General features: G+C 45.3%; 1 protein-coding gene across 3 annotated transcripts in view; it reads left to right on the top strand.

The window, feature by feature from the left end:
* ift140 (intraflagellar transport 140 homolog (Chlamydomonas)) overlaps positions 1-15114 on the top strand; it is a 116850-nt gene that overhangs the window by 32743 nt on the left and 68993 nt on the right. For all 3 annotated transcript variants that reach the window (XM_039776167.1, XM_039776168.1, XM_039776166.1), the window contains exons 9-14: positions 178-326; positions 3413-3616; positions 6157-6229; positions 9468-9559; positions 13245-13372; positions 13629-13746. In XM_039776167.1, the coding sequence (XP_039632101.1) occupies positions 178-326; positions 3413-3616; positions 6157-6229; positions 9468-9559; positions 13245-13372; positions 13629-13746 (764 nt within the window). The remainder of the gene's footprint in view (positions 1-177; positions 327-3412; positions 3617-6156; positions 6230-9467; positions 9560-13244; positions 13373-13628; positions 13747-15114) is intronic.

Here is a 15114-nt window from a genome sequence, read left to right as displayed (position 1 = left end):
GAGAATGCTGACGTCTTTCAAACAACACAGCAGGAAATAAGGATAATAGAAATCGCTCCGGCGTTAACTGGGGGTTATCAAAGTTGGATTTCGTTATAGTCATTGAAACTGTACTGCTGAAAAGCAGCCGACTTAGACATGTGTTATTTAAACCTGGCATTAATGTGTTTTTGGCAGGTATGCTTGCAGCTGGCACCAGCCGTGGACGTATTGCCATGTGGCGTAAGGTGGGATTTTCTAGTCATGGAATTCAGAAATTGGAGGGGAAGGGCCAGTGGGTTCTCCAGACTCCAGTGGAGACCGAAGGAAACATAATCCAGCTCAAGGTGCAGTATGTGTAGTTTTCATTCTAAAGTTTTTACTTCTCCGCCTGCCCGTCTGTCACCAGGTTGGGTATTTCGTTACGGAGCAAATCTAAATCCAGAGTGTCTATGAGAAGAAGCAGGCCCAGTCGGACATCTGCAAATACAAGGATTATCTTTATGACCGATTAGAGAAATGGGCAAGAGTGTCGGTCTCACCCATCGACGTACCAGTCAGAAGAATGAGGACTCTCTACAGGGGGTTTGGAAACGCATTCGGACCCCTTGTTTTCTGCACGCTTTATTGTGCTGTGGATTTAATTTTAAATTGATGCATTTACCTTTACTGTCCATCAGCCCACACTCGCTAACCCATAATGACAAAGTGACGGCATGTCTTTTAGTAACAATTAAAAACTGAAATCTCTCATTCCCAGACGTAGTCGGAGCCTTTGCTGTGGCGCTCCACTTCGTGCTCAGGCCCAGCCGGTTTGCTTGATTTCTCCTTGAGGTTGGTTGAAGTCCACCTGTGCCAAACGCCATTGACTGGGCATCAGTTTTGCCCTGGCAGAGTTGTGTGTTACTCGACTTTCCCCTGTTATTAACTAGCCGTCCCCCGCGGCTCCACCCGCGTAATGATGAAACAGGACAAACTTACAAAATCAATAAACATACAGGTAATGCTAGCTAAGCAGAGGCGAGGTGCGCTCCAACATGTGGCGAGAGGTAAAGTGACTCGAACGGAGGCTGGCGTGTTAGTGAGGAGGGTCCCGCCCGGCTCTCCACTCCTGACGTCACGCTACCTCCTCCCCTCAGCCTGCTGCCTGTCTCTCTTGGACTCGCACAAATATGTCGGTGCCGCAAGCAAACTATGATGCTAAGCACGATGAGCAAAGTCGCAAAATCAACCAGAATGGTCAAGCAAATAATAGAAAAACACCCGATCTAAATCCGTGAAGTAGTTCCCTCGTGGTAGTACACCTGATTAGCCCCCCAACGCTAGCTAAGAAGGTCGGAAGAACACATGGCAGTGATATCTCTGCCAATCAGCAGCTACCCTCTAAAACACATGTAGCTCTGCTCTCTCTCTCAAAAACAGGAAACGTTACTCCTAAACAACCTCGAGATGCTAATGTCTGCTGAACAAGCGGGTATCGTGTGGCGAGAGGTAGAGTGACTCGAACGGAGGCTGGCGTGTGAGTGAGGAGTCCCTACTCCTGGGGTCCCCCCGTCCCTCGGCCTGCTGCCTGTCTGTCTTGGATTCATGCAAATAAATCGCTCCTGCAAGCAAACTAAGATACTTAGCGCAATAAGCAAAGTCGCAAAATCAACCAGAATGGTCAAGCAAATAATAGAAAAAAACCCGATCTAAATCTGTAAAGTAGTTCTCTCATGAAAAGCGGAAGACAGACAGACAGACGTTGGATTTTATAGATATCGTATATATATTGAGATGTGCAGCCTTTGTCACAATGCCTCAAATCTCACAGACTTACCACTCTTTATCAGGTACTGTTTGTTCCATTTAACTTCTCCCCACCTTCCCTTCTACATGTATAACCTCAGGCAATTAGGTGTAGTAAAAGACAAGCAGGAGTTAAGTTGCACTTTAAATAATGAATTATTGATCATATCCATAAAATAATAACAATAAGCAAAGTACAAGTGAGTAATGGTATCCATACAACCTGATAAATGCTGATGTGTCTCTTCAGGCAGCACACAGACTTGTCAGTTACTTCAAATGTCTGTAGTTAAGCTCTCATTTGTGGTCAAGTTTCTTCAGAACGGGCCGCATGCTTGTCTCAATATGGCTCCCGAGCTGTGCTCTTCGTTGTGTGGTCTTTTTCAGTTCGTGGTGTTAGGAAGGGGGGGGGCGATAAAGCAAGCAAATGTATAGCCTCTCTGTCCAACCCTACAGCCAATCGGGCGTCACGGTACTTAATGGCCACTGATTTACAACCAAACAGGCAACTTTAGACCAATAGACTTGTGGTGTGAAACACTGGTTTCACACCTTTAAACCAACCCCCCGAAAATACCCCACCGCGCCCCCAATACCATTTGTTAAGCTGATTCTTGCCAGCCAGTTAGTTTATCTTTCCTGTGTGGGTTGATTGAGAGGGTCCTGCAGAGAATCACTGGCCAAACTGGTTTAAGGCGATTGCCACCAACCCTGTCGTAAAATTACAAAGAGACTCAGTCCTAAAGACTGGGTGGGGTGGGGTGGCAGTTCGTTAAACATCAAACCACCACTGTGCGCGCCAATGACGTAACACTAATATTACATGGCTTTGACATACAAAATATTTATCGACTTGTATACAGAATGTCACACCACAACATCTGGTCAGGTCACCATTTGTAACTTTCTTCAGGGCAGGCCGCACGCCAGTCTCAGTATGGCGGCTTAAATATGAAAAGTAAAGCATCCTAAGACCATTCATGCCAGCCAAGGGAGTGCAGGGTCACTCATAATTTGGCCTAAGAACACAGCCATGAATAAAGAATGGAACCAAAACATCCCAACCACCCGAGAACAGTTTGGTGACCAACATGACGGAGCACCAGGCCATAAGGCAAAAGTGAGAAGTAAGTGGTTCAGGGAACAAAACATCGAAATTTGGGGTCCATGGCCAGGAAGCTCCCCAGACCTTCATAATCCCATTGAGAAGGCGGTGGACCAACAAAAACACACAGATTCTGATTCTGCAAAAATGGGCGACCATCTGTCAGGATTGGGCCCAGAAGTTGACTGACAGACAGACAGACAGCCTGCCAGGGTGAATGGCAGAGGTCTTGAAAAAGAAAGAAGGGCCAGCACTGCAAATCTGGACTCCGCACCACATAAACTTCACGTCATTGTCAATAAAAGTCTTTGAAACTGCTGAGCTGCTCGTAATTCTACTTGAGTATCCCATAGAAACATCTGACGCAAAGATCTGAAAACACTGAGGCAGCAGACTTTGTGAACACCAACACTGGGGTCATTCTCAGAACTGTACAGTATTATGGTCTGCTTTGGAAGTCACTTTGCATTAAGCCGTCTGCTAACTGAAGGATAGCAGTGATCGTGATTAAGCAGTTTTCTGTGGTTTTTGTCTTCACAGTGGGGCTCCAATGCAAACCTCCTGGCCGTGAACACCGTGAGCACAGTCCTCATCCTCTGCGAGCACGTCATGTCTGCCCACTTGAGCCAGCAGGTGGCCGCCGTGCAACTCGCTCCTAACCAGCTGAGCCTGAGCTTCTTCAGCACCGGCACTCGGCACAGCCTGCGCACGGACATGCATATCAAAGGGGTCTGCGTCTCCAAGGTGGGTATCTTCTCGTTTCATAGCCATGCTGTTTTCTAAGCCTGCTTAATCCTTGGTGAGGTGACATGGGGGCTGGAGCCTGTGCCAGCAAATATAGGGCACAAGGTAGGAACAATCCACTGGATGGGGCGCCAGTCCATCACAGGCTGAACACACACTCGCACACACACAGACACGCAAGCCAATTTAGTGTCGCCAGCATGTCTTTGGACTGTGGGAGGAAACTCCTGCAGACGTGGACAGAATGGAAGGGGGGGACCTGGGATGTGAACCCTTATCTCCTACCACTGCGCCACTGTGCCCAAAGGGCATTACTATGCACAACTTCTTAGTGGTTTGCCTGGGAGAGGAAATTTCTCCCACATATCTCAAAGAATAAATAAACCAAATGTTTGTTTCCTTTAGAGAATTGGCTCATTGTTGTTATTTTGAGATCACTGGAATTTTCCATTCCATGGATCCTTACAGAGCCTGATAGATGGAATGCAGCAATGCCGAGATGAGTGAAAAATGATATTGAGAATGGTGCCAGTTTTGTGATTTCTGCTTGCTTCTTGTAAAAAGTTGCAAGAAAAGTAGTGTACTGACAGAGCAAAGGGCAGCCAGTTCTAAAATAAAATAAAGAGTCAGGAACAGGAGAGATAATGGAGTCCAGGACAAAGCAAAAGTCAGAACAGAAGGTCAGAGATAAACATCTGAGCCAAATCGCTCAACCAAAAAAACGCAGCTTTGTTTCAAATATACCAGCAATCAAGAGCACAAAATTCACAAAGAGAAATGATGGCTTCCAAAGGTGCCCAGAGGATGCAAATGATAAGACAGGAGAAACACGAGAAACTACTGGCAAGCTGACTCATCAGACAGGGGTGACCATTTTTAACAAGACGATGGGAAGGAAGACCAGAAGCGAATGCGGGTAACGAGAGAGCGAGCGTAACCGGTCTGACGGGATTTTGAGTAAATCTTCCTATTCAGGCTATTCGGCTGTTATGCCTTCACTTTCCATTCTGCAAACTTCCAGACAGACAGAGAAAATGCCAACGTTTCAGGTCATCTATCTGGATGTTGGCATCTCTGGAACCCACCGAAGGATCACTTTTCAATGTGTGTGTTTCGTTATGAACACTAAAGATCACTGCCTGTAAGATTAACAAGGAAGGAGGACGGATTGTTATTCAAATTTGAAAGTGCCAAAGGCACATCATGAAGACGTGTGCCCAACCTGCCTTGTGCTGGTGTAATGGTGTGAGGGAATGTTTGCTTGGCACACTTTGTGCCCGTTGACCATCACTTGAATACCACAGCCTATCTGATAATTGTTGCTGACTATGAGCATTTCAGGGCCACAATTTACCCATCTTCTAACGGGCATGATACTGCACCACGTCACACTGCAAACTGGTTTCACGGATATGACAAAGAGTTCCGTGTTCTTCGCTGGCCTTCCCACTCGCCAGATCTGAATCCAGTAGAACACCATTGGGATGTGGTGGGACGGGAGATTAGAAGTATGAATGTGCAAATCTGCAGAAACTACACCAGGCATGACCCACAATGTCAAAGAAATGTTTGTAACATCTTGTGGAATCCGTGCCACAAAGAACAGAGTGCCGTCCTGAGAGCAAATGGAGGCCCGGCTCACTATTAGTGCAGTGGTCCTGAGAATTTGCTCAGTGAGTGTGTGTTCACGCATGAAGCCCCTTCTCTCGAGATGCATTAAAACGAGAGCTCAGTTCTGGAACACGCATCCCCTCACCGTCCCATCTGACTGGACGAGACCTTTCGACCACTCGCGTCTGCGACGGATTTACAGTGGGATGCAAAAGTTTGGGCAACCTTGTTAATAGTCCGTATTTTCCTGTATAAATCGTTGGTTGTTACGATAAAAAATGTCAGTTAAATATATCATATAGGAGACACAATCGCAGATACTGGACACCGTTTTTGGGTTGAGGGTGGTTGACCTTCATACTGGCTCACCGTTGGCATCACAGACAGTGCAGCCCTGACGCATCAAGGGCGACATCACAGCCCCGTAATTGTGGCACCCATAAGTGAAAGCAAAATGGTGTCCGGTTAGTCAGTAAAATGTAAATCAGCTTTTAAATGGACGCTCTAATTAAAAATCTGCTCGCAGGAGGAGATTCCTTGGATGTTGAAACCCCCAAAATGGCACCAAGGTGGCTTTTCTGAGCCTGAGGAAAAATTTAAACAAAGAACTCGGGTCATGACAAGCAGGCTGGCTTTTCTTCTTCCTCTTTAGAAATTTTATCCTTTAGATCAGGGGTTTCAGACTCCGGTCCTGGAGGGCCGCAGTGGCTGCAGGTTTTCATTCTAACCCTTTCCTTAATTGCTGACCTGTTTCTGCTCCTAATGAACTTCTTTTTTCAGTTTTGAACCAGTTCATGTTCAGTTCATTTTGAGTTTTGTAAGGAGGGAGAGTAAATGACCCATGAGTTTACTTTTTTTCCATTTTGCATGCCTTACTGTATCTTTATATATTTTTAAATGTTTTCGTGATTTCTTCTGCTTTCCTGCAGGACACGGTTGCAGTGTGGAACGGCAAGCAAATCACAGTGTATGAGCTGTCAGGACCGACTCTGCGGCATGCAGGTAACCGGCGGCCTTTAGTTCTTCACCTCTTCATCCAACCTGTTTGATCTTCTGTGTTGTATCAACAAGCGAGTCCTGCGCTCTGACAGCCATTTAAAGATTCACGTAGCCAGACTGGTTGTTCAGGTCTGAAATGCAGCATCCCAGCCTGTGTCTGTGTACATCTCAGAATGGCTAACTCTACCGCTAATTTGAAGTGTACGCTTTGAGTGGCTCATTGTTAACCTGCAGTTGCTCCAGATAAAGTATAATACAATACAATAATAATTTTTCCAAATTGTGGTTTTGTACTTTGGCTTTAAAATTAGACTGACTGTACTCCCTGTCTGAGACGGGCTGAAATCTAAGTAATCCAAGTTTGCTGTGCGCCATGCAGCGAGAATATCTCTGTTATATGCTATTTGGTATGGGATTTTTAAAAGGAGTGTTAATATTTGTGGTGAGCCACCTGTTGGAATGACAGAGACATAGCAACGGGCAGACACACAGGTACACAGACACTTACCATTTATAAGGCTTTCCTCTCGGAACCCCCTTTGATTTAAGAACTTTTTGGCTACACGTACAAACTTCAGATGTGCAGCCTTCAGACGGGAGCTTGACAAACTCTCTCCATCTGCCAGCCTCCTTTCTTCTGGGACAAGGGATAAAGAAAAAGCTGGGAGTCTATCAAGCCAGTCCTTTTTTTTTTTTTTTCTTGTCCCCACATTTTGTCGAGTGAGTGAACTGTGCAGCAAGGTTATTATACTTTTGCCTTTTTATATTAGATTTTATTTCTATATTTTTGCTGACCTTACTTGGAAATTCAGTTTAGTTTTAGTTTTCCTTCATTGTGTATTTTTAGTTTTAGTTTAGTTTTTATTTCACAAAGACATCCATCCATTCATTCATTCATTATCCAACCCACTATATCCTAACTACAGGGTCACGGGGGTCTGATGGAGCCAATCCCAGCCAACACAGGGCACAAGGCAGGAAACAAACCCCGGGCAGGGCGCCAGCCCACCGCATGGGCACACTCACACACTAGGGACAATGTAGAATGCACCTAACCTGCATGTCCTTGGATTGTGGGAGGAAACCCGGGTCTCCTAACTGCGAGGCAGCAGCACCACCGTGCCGGCCTTCACAAAGACTATTTTATTTTTATATCTATTAGTTTCCGTTTTAGTTTTAGTAATTATGGCATGGAGCTGCTACGGAGTTTAGTTTTGTGTCACAGTCAGACAGAACTGTACACTTAACAGATTTGGATACGAGTTTAATGTTAATGGAAGCTTACTACACTACATGGTTTACTATCTGGTTTTGTTTTTGTCCATCCATCCATTTTCTAACCCGCTGAATCCGAACACAGGGTCACGGGGGTCTGCTGGAGCCAATCCCAGCCAACACAGGGCACAAGGCAGGAACCAATCCTGGGCAGGGTGCCAACCACCCACACACACACTAGGGCCAATTTAGAATCGCCAATCCACCTAACTGGCATGTCTTTGGACTGTGGGAGGAAACCCATGCGGACATGGGGAGAACATGCAAACTCCACGCAGGGAGGACCCGGGAAGCGAACCCAAACAGGTCTCCTAACTGAGAGGGAGCAACACTACCCACTGTGCCACCGTGATTAACAAATCAAAACAAATAATAATATATTGAACAATTATTATAAAAGTAAAGTTGAATAAATCTGACTCTGCAGCTGTATGAATAAAAAAAGTAAAGTACCACTTCTGGGTGATGGATTTGTTAATAGAGATCTACAATTCTAGTGTAACAACCACATGCCAAATTTCCTCCATCTATCCAGCTGTGTTTTTGAGTTATCGTGATTATACACACACACACACACACACACACACACACACACACACACGCGGTATTTTTCGACTCTGGTAGGTTTTTAACGTCAAGATTCATCAGGTCAGATTTTTTCATGATCACTATACTTTTGCTACACTTTGTATATGAGAAAGTAAAAACGATTTCTCCTGTGCGAAGTGGCAGGCGAATTGCTGTCAACAAGAAGCAGTCACCTGAGAAATAAACTAAAACGTTACTCACTCGTGATTTTTGTGTCCGTACGGTAAACGTTTTGTTGACCAGCACAGTCTGACTTCATCCGTTTGAATTACATCTTGATATACAACAAGCGCAAAGAAAGGCGGCACGTAAATCGATTTGTATTCCACACTCTTTACGCACCCGCCTTCAGCTCACTCTGTCACCGCAAGTGCTGTGTGAACAGCCGCCCTCCGTCACCAGCCGCCGTTCACTGGATGAATACGTGCGGGCGGCTCGTGGTGGATGACTTTCTGTTTCAGAGTTAAAACTTACAAGGGCAAAAGACTAATGGCAAGAATATTCATTCAAAAACGAAAACTAAAAATATTTTAGTAAATTATTATTGTATTTCGGTTAGTCTTTCCAGCTAATGTTATAGTTTTGTTTTAGTTTTATATTTCGGTTTACAAAAATGTGTTTTTAATAACAGTTTCAGTTTTGATTGTAGTTTTCGTTAACTGTAATAATGTTGCTGTGCAGGTGTGTGTGCTGCAGGACAGATCTACACTTGGGTGGGCATTTGGTTGTGTTGTTTGCCTGCCCATGGAAAAGGCATCTCTGATGGCAGAGCACTGGAATCATCGGGTAGGAGGGTCCTGTCATCTGATTGGCCGGCCCAGCATCTGACTCGGCTGTGGAATGGCCAATGTGGGGTGGCGGCTTGGTGGCCGAGGCCTCCTATGTAACAGTTCTGTCTGTTCTTGCATTGTGCTGTGTAGCTGGTACTGCTGCCATTGTCCTCTTGTGTTGTGTTCCTGAGGTGGCCGTGACAGATTGGCCATTGAGCTCTGTGAGGCGGATGACTTGTGTTCTGTTTTCTCTGTGTTGTGTTTACACCATTTTTTGACACCCAACCTACCTGGAAGGGGGTCTCTCTACGAATTGCCTTTCCCGAGATTTTTTTTTTTCCCTACAAGGTTTTTGGGGAGTTTTTTTTTTTTTTGTCTTTTTAGGGAGTCAAGGCCATGCTGTCAAAAAGCAAGGCCTGTTAAAGTCCATTGCACCCTGCCTTGTGTGATTTTGGGCTATGCGAGAATCGTAAAAATTGTTGTATTGGCCATTTTAATTTTTTTTCTATTTATTTAATTTACACGTCCCCTCTTTGGGGGCCATTTGCCCTTCTTGGGTGTACGTCCCGGTCTTCCTTTGCCTAAATGTACGTCTCTTCTCTTCACAGGTTCATTCCCCTGCGACTCCCTGGCTGTTGCTATGCATGAGGAAAATATTTATACGGTGGAACCAAGCCGGGTGCAAGTCCGGACCCTACAGGCAGGTTTTTAAAAATGAAATTGTTGTTCTTCCTTCCAGAAGGTCACCCTGTCAGTTTTGTTTTTTTTTTTTGGCCCTGTGCTCTAACTGTCATGTCCTCCTTTTTAAAATCTTTGCCCCCTAATGTTTACCCTCATTATAAGCCCGTGTCACATTAGATGACTTTTCCGGCCATTTACAGTTGTAGCCTTCATTTAATATACATAATCTTAGCCAGTTGGAGGGTCCCGTGAAGCCGATCGCCTGAAGTGACATACCTCACGACGGAGACCAACTGGTCCACAACTGGCTTTCACGGAGGGGCAGGCTGGGTATGTAGGCTGGCAGGAGAGCAGACCCCCACTGAGTGATCGTCTGGAATTTCAAGGAATAAGGAGCGCACGTGTTGTGAAACTCGTAAACAGGAGAGAGGCTCGTCTGTCTGATGTCTCATGTTTTACATATTAAAATAGAATCGGGAAATAAGAAAAAAGGGCCGAGGCTGCAGATCAACTCACCGCAGCCTTTAACACTTGGAAGAGCGCTGGTTCTGTCAGGGCTTTGGACCTCACAAACAGAACAGAGGCTCATATGTCTGATGTCTTAAGATAGCAAAAGAAAAAAGGGTAGCTGACCTCCCGTAGTTACACCTTCGTACAAACAGCAGGCATTTGGCTGTCAGAAAAAGGGCCAAGAACAGCCACACTAGAAAGTCGGTGACGTAGATAATGCCCAGCCATTTGCTGTCATGCAGTCCGACAAGATCAGCATCTTCTGTCGACAAATGTGACGTGCAGCTCATTAAAAAGTCGCGTAACGTGACATCGCTTTTACCGGACTTCAGACCCCTTTACTTGTTTCACATTTTCTTATGTTGCAGCCTTGTGTTAAAACCATTTCAATTCAATCTTCCTTCAGTTAAGCAACACTCGATACCTCCAGGCTGACAAAACAAGCACACTTTGCCATAATGTCCAGATTGGTGGTACGTTGCAGTGATTATTGTCCTTCTGGAAATTTCCTCTCATCTTTACCCGGGGTCTTTGAAGCTTTGGAGCCAGCGTGACCATCAAGTTAATAAGGCGCCTCTACCACAATTGATAGCCTTAGGAAGAGTCCTGGTTGTTCCAGACTTCTTCCATTTAAGGGTTCCTCCTGCATGGAGAGCACTTTGAGCAGCTAGAAAGGCGCTCTATAAATGCAAAGAGTTATTATTATTATTATTTGTTATTAATTCTGTAGGCCACCGAGCTTTGTACCTCAACACAGTCCTGCCTCTGAGCTCTGCAGGAAATCCCCTCGACCTCATGGCCTGGGGTTGTGCCCACCTGTGGACCTCCTAGAGAGGTGTAGGCCTTTCCTAATCAGCCCCATCGATGGAGTTGACAGCAGGGTGGGCACCAAACAAGGAGTGGCAACCTCTTCACAAAGATCTGCAGGATGAGATGTGCCTAAGCTGGCAGACTTCAAGTGCCATAGCAAAGGTTCTGAATTCTTGTGTCTGTGTGATAATTCAGGTTTTTATTTATAATAAACTAGCTTTGTAAACCTGTGCTGTCCTAGAAACCAGGAATTCTGGCACTTCCATCAGTCGCCTTGCTTGTGTATTAGCGGCTAAGCGAGTTTCTCTTTTCTCGGTTGTTTCACTTTGGCGACAGAGTCGCTTTCTTTGAGCGTCATGGCGTAGCCTCGCTTCCGGGCCGGATGGACGGACGGACGGACAGAGAGGAGTGGTGGCTCTGAGGCGAGGGATCTGCACGGGCAGTCGGAAGGTTGCCGGTTCGAATCCCGTAAAAAGGGACTCTGCTCTGTTGGGCCCTGAGGCGAGGCCCTTAACCTGCAATTGCTGAGCGCTTTGAGTGGTGAGAAAAGCGCTATAGAAATGCAAAGAATTATTAATTATTATTATTAGAGACAGACACACACACTTCCACACGTAGACCTTTATATGCTGCTCAAAAAAATGAAAAGACGACTTTTGAATGAGAGTATCGCATCAAGTCAATGACACTTGTGGGCTGTTGATCTGCTCAGTGAAGTAGCAGAGGGGCTTGTTCATCAGTTTCAACGGGGCAACAATGAGAAGACCCCCAAAACAGGAATGAATGGGTTAACAGGTGGAGGCCACGGACATTTTTCCCTCCTCATCTGTTTTGTCACTCGTTTTGCTACATTTGGCTACGGTCAGTGTCACTACAGGTAGCATGAGGTGGGCAGTACCTGGACCCTACAGAGCTGGCACAGGTAGTCCAACTTCTCCAGGATGGCACAGCAATATGTGCCTCCCATTGCCAGAAGGTTTGCTGTGTTTCCCAGCACAGTCTCAATGGCATGGAGGAGATTCCAGTTGGCGGGCAGTTCCTCCAGGAGAGCTGGACGGGGCCCCTCTGTAAAAGGTCCTTAACCCATCAGCAGGACCCACCGGTATCTGCTCCGTTGGGCAACGAGGTACAGGATGGGCACTGCCAAAGCCTACAAAATGACCTCCAGCAGGCAGGAAGGCAGGCAAGCAGGCCACCGGTGTCAATGTCTCTGACCAAACAATCAGAAACAGACTTCATGAGGGTGGCCTGAGGGCAGACGTCCTCTAGTGGGCACCGTGGAGCTCGAAAGCCATAGAATACAAGAATTGGCACCCTGTGCTTTTCACAGATGAGAGCAGATTCACCCTGAGCACACGTGACAGACGTGAAAGGGTCTGGAGAAGGCGTGGAGAACGTTATGCTGCCTGTCACATCGTTCAGCATGATCGCTTTGGTGGTAGGTCAGTGATGGTCTGGGAGGGGTGGCATATCCATGGTGGGACGCGCAGACCTCTACAGGCTGGACAACAGCACTGCAAGACTGCCATCAGGTATCGGGAAGAAATCCTTAGATCCATGCCTCCTTGGTTCACGACAATGTCCACCTCATGTGGCAAGAGGATGAAGGATTTGATACCATTGACTGCCCCCACAATCCAGTAGAACATCTCTTGGTGGGACATTATGTTTGGGTCCATCTGACGCCTCCAGGACACCATCAGTCGTCTCATTAGGAAGTTGTCAGGCATCATACAAACTACTGAGTACCACTTGGAGTTGCTGCGGTGACATTTCGGCCAAATGGACTCGCCTGCCTGCCTGCCCGCCTGCCCCATCATTTTGTTCCCTTTGATTTTCGGGTGTCCCTCTGTCGGTTGATCGTCTTCATTGCCATCCTTTCGTTCCTCACACATCACCATGTCAGTCCATAGCAGTAGAGAGAGCCAGCAGGAGTTCTGATGCGTTTTCAAACTGGTCCTTTCATTTTTTGGAGCAGTTTATATAAGAAGTGCAAAAAGGGCTACAATTCTGTTACAGTCTTCTGCTTCTGGTGTATCGAGTGTTGTTGATTGTGGGGAAAAATAAATTGAAATGATTTTAGCACAAGGCTGCAAATTGAGTCCACAGGGATTGGGTCTGTGAGGACTTTCTGAATCCGTCGTATGAAGACCACCTGCTGGTGCTTCTGTAAACCTGTCGGGGTCATTGACCTCAGAGGAGCAGAAGGTTAGCACTGAAATGCAAGCCCACCCGCTACTGTGTGGTCTTCACCTTTGCGTAAATCCGTGGCCTTGAAAGCTGTCTCAGTGTTCCCTGACCTAACTGGGAGCTCTGGAATGAGGGGAGATGAAGCACATTTCCGGTGCCCGCGTGTCTAATTTGTTCCTTTTCTTCTTTTGCAGGGCACAGTAAAGCAGCTTCTTCCATTCGCAGAAGTGGAGGGCAACCCACAGCTCCTGAGTGTCTGTGGAAATTTTCTTGCAGTGGGCACCGACGCGGCGTACATTAAGGTTTTTGATTTGTCTCGCAGGTAAAAAAAAAAAATGAATGAAAATCCATTTGTGATCTTAAAATGTGCACCTTTGTAAAGCCATCTTGTGTTAAGTTGGAAATGTTCACGTTTGGACTCCAGATGCAGTATTTCCACCTGAAGGGTGTCCTCAAATAGCAAATCATAAGATTTCTTTGTTTGGTCACATTTGTTTTTCTAAAATTCTGTAGATCTTAATATCTAACTTTTTAGATAAAAAAAATACATTATTTCAAATGTTCTTTCTCCCGTACAGGGAAGCAAAGCCACACTGCAGCTCAAAGAGCCTGACGGATCTCATTCCGGGCCTGGGCTGCATTACCTCAGTGAAGTGCAATGCAAGTGGAACCCAAGTCAGCGCTCTTGCCACACGGGTCAGTAGGAGCTTCTTGTTACGCAGTGTGATTGTCACAGCCATCGAAATGCTGATATTGTCATGAAACTCGACACTTCCAATGCATGCAAGTCCCAGAAACATCACAAAATGCCCACTAGAGGGGAGGGATTTTATTTTACACAGAAATGCTCTGATGAAAAAGTGAGCTCTGTGGAGCACAAAGGGCAAAAAAGAATAGACAGTTGCTATCAACAGCAATGCAAGGTGAACAAAATCTTCATAGAAATTCAAAGAGTGGTCAAGAGCAGAACAAAAAGGTCCAAAAATCACAGAGAAACACTCAACAACTCCGCAGCGCATTCACATGAACCGCAAGGGACTGCAGCTTGCCCCGGCCTTTACACGACTGAACGCGGTCCTTTGTGGTGATGCACTGGTGGTCCTGCCTCTTGGAGGACCACTCATAAAACACGAACAGGAACGTAAGAAAAGAGGCAGAAACATAAAGAAACGAAATAATCAGCAGGGTAAACGTAAGCAATGAATAACCGAGACATAAACGGCATTAGAGCCTCAGCCAGGGGAGGAAACATAACAGTATGGGGTTTGGCCAAAAGACAACTTCTAGTTCTGTAATTTCTAGTTTTAGGAAAGTTGTAAAATATGCAGGTATTGGCGCGAAACTAATTTCATTCACTGAACATAAAAAAGAGTTTTTTTTACTTTTTTAAATGTGACAACAAACAAGACAAATTAAAAATTCTTTAAACAGTTGCATTATGTCAGAGAAACACACAAAACTATATTTCCCTCATAGGACAAGTCTGTATGTCTGTCATATAGTGCCTTTCATATTTATCTGTCTGTCTGTCTGTCTATTATAATAGAATCTATGTATCTGGCTATCATATAGTACCTTTCACATCTTCAGCTATATAGTGCCTTTCATTCTATCTATCCTATCTGTCTGTCTGTCTGTCTGTCCGTCAGTCATATAGTGCCTTTCACATCTATCTATCTATCTATCTATCTATCTATCTATCTATCTATCTATCTATCTATCATATAGTGCCTTTCATTATCTATCTATCTATCTATCTATCTATCTATCTATCTATCTATCTATCTATCTATCTATCTATGTATTATATACACTGTGTGCACAATTATTAGGCAAGTGAGTATTTTGACCATATCATCATTTTTAATGCGTATATTCCAACTCCAAGCTGTATTAACTTGAATGCTTATTGGATTTAAGCACGTCAGGTGATGTGTATTTGTGTAATGAGGGAGGGTGTGGCCTAAGGAGATCAACACCCTATATCAAGGTGTGCAGAATTATTAGGCAGCTAGTTTTCCTCAGGCAAAATGGGCCAAAAAGAGATTTAACTGACTCTGAAAA

The sequence above is a fragment of the Polypterus senegalus genome, chromosome 13 (genome assembly GCF_016835505.1).
Source record: "Polypterus senegalus isolate Bchr_013 chromosome 13, ASM1683550v1, whole genome shotgun sequence".
NCBI lineage: Eukaryota > Metazoa > Chordata > Cladistia > Polypteriformes > Polypteridae > Polypterus > Polypterus senegalus.
Note: the sequence above shows the minus strand (reverse complement) of the source record. Positions and strands in the feature narration are given on the sequence as shown.